The sequence below is a fragment of the Capra hircus genome, chromosome 5, assembly GCF_001704415.2.
Source record: "Capra hircus breed San Clemente chromosome 5, ASM170441v1, whole genome shotgun sequence".
Classification (NCBI taxonomy): Eukaryota; Metazoa; Chordata; class Mammalia; order Artiodactyla; family Bovidae; genus Capra; species Capra hircus.
The window spans coordinates 68,737,606-68,744,373 of record NC_030812.1 but is presented as its reverse complement, the minus strand read 5'-3'; the positions used below and the strand labels follow the sequence as shown (position 1 = coordinate 68,744,373).

The 6,768-nt window shown below is 44.2% G+C and overlaps 1 protein-coding gene across 3 annotated transcripts in view; it reads right to left on the bottom strand.

The window, feature by feature from the left end:
• Positions 4,230–6,768, bottom strand: part of RFX4 (regulatory factor X4) — a 172,247-nt gene continuing 169,708 nt past the window's right edge. The window contains exon 18 of one of the 3 annotated variants that reach the window (XM_005680577.2): positions 4,230–5,828. In XM_005680577.2, the coding sequence (XP_005680634.2) occupies positions 5,556–5,828 (273 nt within the window). In that variant the 3' untranslated portion in view covers positions 4,230–5,555. The remainder of the gene's footprint in view (positions 5,829–6,768) is intronic. The other 2 variants (XM_005680578.2, XM_013964051.2) reach the window with 2 other exon arrangements.

Genomic DNA, 6,768 nt, shown 5'->3' with positions numbered 1-6,768 from the left:
CCGGCTCTGGCAGGACACTAAACCGGTCATAGCCTCTGTCTCTCCACCTGTAAACAGAAATGACTACACCACTGACATCTCAAGGAGGTTATAAGAAGTGGGAAAGATGCTTCTGATGGGGCTAGCATGTTGCAGACCTCCCAGGAACAAGAACCTCTAGAGCTGGTTCAGGAATGGACCATGCGTTGCTCAATGTGAGAAGAAGGAAGTGTGTCTCCTCATTTAAAACTTGGCCTTCTGTTGTAATTACATTTCAGTCCTTAAGAAGACATTTGGCAGGTTCTTGTTTCCAAGAGGTATAGCACAGGCTGGGACGTTTTGGATACTGTGTCTGGTCAGGGCACCGTTTGGTAGTTCTTGGAGAATTCACTCTTAGAGACTTCTCTCAGTGGCTTTCCCATCTATCAGGAGACTGTTATAAATATCAAGGATCAGCACTGCAGCTGTTCTGAGGCTGATTCTCTCACCCCTGCTGTCCCGGTCAGACCTTATTATTTTTCATAATAGTTCTTAAAACAACTGGTTTTAGCTCTGGAGGCATTTATGATGACAAAGGGAGGAATAAAACTGGGGAGCCCTGTTTCCCCCACCCACGCTCTCTCTTCACCCACATGCCTTTCCTAGCAACAGCTCTTTTCTCAACTCTTGAGCCTACATCTTCCGTCCCACCTACACCAGTAGCAGCAAAATATGGGGGTGAGAGGGCTGGCGGGGCGGGGGGAGTCGAGATGCAGGAGGAGGGATGGAGGAAGAGCTTCAGGGAGGAGGCTGATGAAGCACAAAAGGTTCTGACCTCCTTGGAAGAAGAGGAAACCACAAGGGCTGGCTTAGCTTGGGAGGCTGCCAAGGAACCGAAGCAGAGAAGGTCCAGGTTAGGAGGGCAGGCGGCAGAGTGGTAGGGAGGTGGGCTGGGCTGAAGCGCAAACAAAACAGTGCTGTCAGGGAGAGGTTTGTCAGCTGGGGGAAACTATAAACAGTGTGGATGATTGGCGTCTGCCACTCTGGACAGACCGGAACTTTATAAAAAGGAAACTTGGGGTACCTATTCAGGGGAGAGCAGTCCCTGGATCTTAGAACTTCAAGGTGGCAGAGGTCATGTTTCTTAACCTGGGCTGCATATTAGAATCATCTGGAGAGCTTAAAAGATTTCCCCATCACATTCTAGGTCAGTTATTGACTGTGGGTGAATCCTACACATCCCTATTTTTACAAAGTTGATAGAGTAATGCTAATGGGCAGCTAGAACTCAGAACAGATGATGTCTAATCCTACTGAGGGTAGGAATGCTCCTTCTACATCATCTCTGGTGGAACCAAGATTTAATCCCGGTTCTACCTCACTTCGAAGCCAATGAGGACATCCCTCTATTTTTCCTTTAAGCTTCTGATGATAATGATGATTTGCATACTTCAGGCCCTTGACCAAGTCTGAACTCTGAGTTTCAGGAGCTCTACAGCTGCCCCACCCCGACACTCTTTAAAGGGTGATAAAGGGAGTGTTTAGCCCTTTCCTAGGATTTAATTTTTTTCAATATTTCCATTCTGCTTTTAAGAGGTATGAAAAGCTGGGACAAATAGCCTGTTCGTTTTTGCTCTTTCCTTCTCCAGATTCGCTTCATTTTGATTGATGTCATGTTAAAGCAAATAGGACAGATCTGCAGGATGGGGGAGATAGCAGGAGACTACTGCCCCAGTGGAGTCGTGAAAGAGAGAATGGGATCAGATACGAGGAAGGGGTGTTGCTTGGTGATGGTGGTGCAGAGATATGGGCTCAGCTCGTGGATGTGAACCTCAGGCCATTTCTTTAGCACCAGCTGGTGGAGCCATCGCCTTCTCTCTTGTGGCTGCCTCCCTGAATCACTGCCCAGCTGCCAGTCTGTTCTTTGTTTTCCCTAAGCTGTCCACCCTCCTCACCCAGATCTGCCTGCCCTGGTCCATCAGCACACAGACTGTAATTCAGGATGTCATAGTCATAGAGCAGGCCTGCTCACAGCCCAGAGTGGGGAGGTGACCCCTCCAAGGTCACCTTCCATGATTTCAGGCCCTCTCTCCAGTGAGGCTGGGTTTATTTGATGATGTACATTTTTGATTGGTCTGTAACCAGGCTGTGGTCTCCGAGGGGCCACAGCTCCCCTTTCTTCCCAGACCTGGGCTATGCTAGAGGCCTGACAAGGGCTCAGCAGGATGGATGCCTGGACTCCACAGGCCTGCGACGTGGGTGAGCCATCCTGGCTGCCGTTCATGACTTCAGCTAGTTTCAAGCTGGCAGAGTCCTTTTCAGAGAGTGTCCTGAAGAGGGGAGGGTCCCTTTATTGCCAAGACTCCTCTGTTCTTCCTCTGACAAGTGGCTGGCCCCACTCCCAGTGGCTGACCTTGCCCATTCCCATCTTGGTGACTGGCTAGGAACCGTCAAGAGGGAGAGAAGGTGCAGCTGAGTCATGAACTCACAGCAGTTATCTTTTCTTACTCATATTCCTCTCTGTTCTGAAGTGGAAGCTTTAGAACAATTGGGAACACAGGTAGTCCACTCATCTCCCAAGAGATGGGTACCTTGTGGTCTGGAGAGAAACGCCCAGGGGCCACTTGCCTCACCTGAAGCTGCCTTCTTCCTGTGGTGCTGATGACTCTCGGTTCCTGGCTGTGCTGTGAACACATTCTTTCCTCTGCAAAGTTCTTGGAGCAATCACTGTATTTTCCGGGATTCAGGCCCTTATTGGCTGTGACTATTTTTGCCTAAATATCTGTGCGTTTAAAGAGCTTGTGGTTAGTGCTTGTGTACATGGGTGTCGTTTATTTCAATATTATGTACTGCTGCCACCCCATTCCAGTACTCTGTTATATATATATATATATATATATATATATATATAAATTTATCTATTGTAATTGGAGGTTAATTACTTTACACCACTCTTGCCTGGAAAATCCCATGGACAGAAGAGCCTGGTAGGCTGCAGTCCATAGGGTCGCGAAGAGTCGGACACGACTGAGCGACTTCACTTTCACTTTTCACTTTCATGCATTGGAGAAGGAAATGGCAACACACTCCAGTGTTCTTGCCTGGAGCCTGGTGGGCTGCCATCTATGGGTTCGCGCAGTCAGACAGGACTGAAGCGACTTAGCAGCAGCAGCAGCAGCTACCTGGCCAGAGAATTTGGCAACTGCTTAATTTTTTGTGCTTAGTAGGTCAAAAGTCAGACTTAATACACCCATTCATTTCTGGAGCATGAGCTTTGGATTGTAAAGAGAGCAATAGGTCTGGTTATTCTCAGGCTTATTTTCACTGACTAAATATGAAATTTCATCCTTCCTCTCCCTTATTTTCCTCATATAAAGCCAACTAATGGACCTTGGCCGAAAGATCAAACTAATTACCATCAGAGTGAAATCCAACATCTGCTTTCTTTTGGTAGAACAACACAGCTAATTTTTTTAAAGGGAATACTATATAAAATGTATAATTTTAATCCCCAAAGCATTTTCAGGTGTACATATGTTATGTAATAGCAAGTAAGAGCCTGGCTTTAAAAATAAACCTTTTAAAATGCAAATTGAGTTGTCAAATTCTCATGCCTTTTAGTTAAAATAGTCAGTACTGCCATTTCTGGAAATCTGTGGCTCTGAATTTCTCATATATCCTAGACTCTTTAACATTTGGGCAAAGCATTTAATAATTTTGCCTCACTTTCCAGCCCTAGAATCAAACTGCAGTCCTGGAAAAAAAAATCTGTTGATATTTATTAACTATTTAACAATATTATTGTCCTGTTTCAGAAGTTTATTAGCATTTAAACCACTGTGCTCAAAATATCTTTACACCTAGCGATCATTAAAGCATAATGAACTGAGTGTCAGGGGACCTCCTAGTGATATTGGCATTGAAGAATAATATCCTCTGTAAGAGCTGAAAGGCTCTGCCCTTTGCTGACACTAGCCATCATGAAAACTTCAGGTCAGTCCTTGTGTGTAGGACTGCTTCTTACAATCAGGTTGTAGGTGCTAAATCATTTTTTAAGGACTGCATGTGTGGCCTATCCACATTTTAATAATGACAAGATCACAAGGAACTCGATAAGTACAACTATAGAAGACCATTTACTTTTGTTTTGCCTACTTACACCCTAGGTATTTAGAATGTCATATATATTACACACACACACACATAAAAACACATATGTGCACATACACACAGAGGTCATATCAAACGCAAAATGAACGAAAAGAAAGAAAGTCATTCCAATACTTTTTATTTGAGTGTGAAACCATTCATATCTTGCACAACTGTACAGATAAAACTATTTCCATTTTAGCTGTAGACATGATTATCACACTGAGTGGTGTGATCAAAGATTTTATTTACAGAACAATTGCTAAAACATCCGATGTCATATTTCCACTTATTTCTTACCCATAGGGTAATAGGTCCACCATAATTTCTTGGTGTTTTTTATAATACAGAAAGAAAACCTATGTTAATCTCTAACAAACCTCACAAATTGCTACAAATCTGACAGAAAAATGCCTATGAAAAAATTTTCCAAAAGTACAATACATTTTTTTTATTTCCACACATACACAGTATAGTATAGGCTCAAAGGCACAGCTTTGAATTTTTTCTATCAAAGTGTCGGAAATTATTATAGTCTTATGAAGGAACCATGAAAGTCGTCTTCACACTTGGTGCTTGGTAAGTTAAAAGTTTGGTCCGTTCAGGTTCACAAAGTTAATACAGCAGAGCTGAGTGTGATAACTGAATGCCATAAGTCCGCATTCTCACAGAACTTTAGAAAATGCTCTTCTGCCTTTTGCTGACACTAGCCATTGTGCAAACTTAAGACAAATACTTGAATGTAGAAGAACCGGTCTTCTACAAACCTCGATCTACTTAAGGCATACGGAACAGGCCTCTTCCTTCCCTCTTAACAGTGCTTATGTTCCAACACCAGGCAGGGACGGTGACAGCGTGAGTGTAACAGGGACTCTAGGGTTTCTGGACACCTCCATTTAGCCCTGGTGCTCCAGGAAGCAGTGCTGACACCACCAGCAAGTTGGGATGCTTAAGACACTTCTGAGGGCTGTTCATTGTACAGTAAGATGACAGCCGGATAGAAAGGTGAATGCTCTTGGTCAATTATGTGCCCATCCAAGAGCGCCAACCAGATTCTGTCTCTAGTATCCATCCTTCAAGACTAGAGAGTTTTTGTCAACAGGAAAATAAGTGGTTTACTGGGAGTGGTTGCGAAGTCATGGAACAGAGGGAAATGTCACGGGTCGGTCGGCCTGCCTGAGATAGTGCTCTGTACAAACAGTCAAGTCTGGCTTGGATACAGGAACCCAATCTCACTGACTCTTAGTGAGCCCCGTTTCAGAACTAAAGTTTATTCATCCCGCACTGAATCCCAGCCTCATGTTCATTAGGAAAGTGGATGCCTAGGAATAGTCCAGGAGTTACAATGTAGAGAGATAAAGTCTTCTGGGGGTGGGTGGGTAATGGGTTTATTATTATTATTATTATTAATTATTATTAATATTAAATACGGATTCCTATGAAAGCAGTCACTTAGCCCATCCTGTGGAGGCCTCTCCGTTGATGTAAGCAAAGCCAGGAAAGTGTTGCATGTGCTCGTACTCAGAATTCCTGCGCGTGGTCAGGGGTGTGTACATGTCACTAGAGTTTCCATACCTCGTGGAATGCACAGACGGGCTTGTGTAGCACGTGTTGGCTGTGGGCACCTCTGGCCATCGGGGGGTGACTGGGGTAGGATGCAGTCTGGGAGTACTGCTCATCAGACAAGGTTCCATCCGGGAAGTGGGGCTATTAAAAGGGTACTTGTTGAGGGGAAAGAAATTCCACAAAGTTAAAATTAGCTTGAAGTTGCACGTACACAGTATCAGTCATGTTCACAGTTTACGTTAAATTCTTAAGACTCTGTTAATGAAAGTTTGTGGGAAGTCATCAGTGAGATTCTGCAAGACTGACTCTTGGTCTAGGAAGCATCCAGCAGGAGAAGAGCAAAACATTTCATAGCCAGAGCTGGGCTGATATTCATTCAACCAGTCATACAGACGTTGTGCTCTTCATCTGCAATGTTTGGGGAAGTCAAACCCCAAAGAAGGAATAACCCCACTGGGAATACAGGAGAGAGAGAGAGAAAGAGTGAGTGCGTGTGTACCTGAGTCACAGTATGTCCAAATAGACATGGATGGATGGATGGGTTTGAGCTGTATCATTTTATCATTTATGGAGCTGTGATAGGTCCCACTCCATCAACCCAAGAGAACAATACTGCCAAGAAAAACACAACGACCTCATTAAAAATAGCATTTTGCAATTGAATCCACTTACGAACTGCAGCCTAAAAGCAGGTTTTTGAAGAGGAGTCAAGTCAACAGTGTCAAAGGTTAGTATTAGTGCCTATCATTTAGAGAACATCTCTTTTGGGTTCACATTCACTGAAGTCCTAGAAGATAGGATGGCGAGTTATTGGCCTTGGTATGAACCTGGAAGGAGTCAAGATAAGCCCCTTGGGAGGGGAGGAAGGTGCTTTTGTGCAGGTCAGGGAAAAGGGTGTTAATAGCTACCAGAGAAGGCCAAAAAAAAAAAGAAAAAACCCACACATTTATAGAAAGAATCAGAAATAAGAGAAGTGCCCCAAAGTGCTGCTTCGTTTACATTCTATTCAGTTTCCAAGACAGCTATGCAAACGAGCTGCTTTTAGTAGATCAGAGGGGAGGAAGGGGAGGAGTCCTGGGCTCCCTTTGCTAGAGC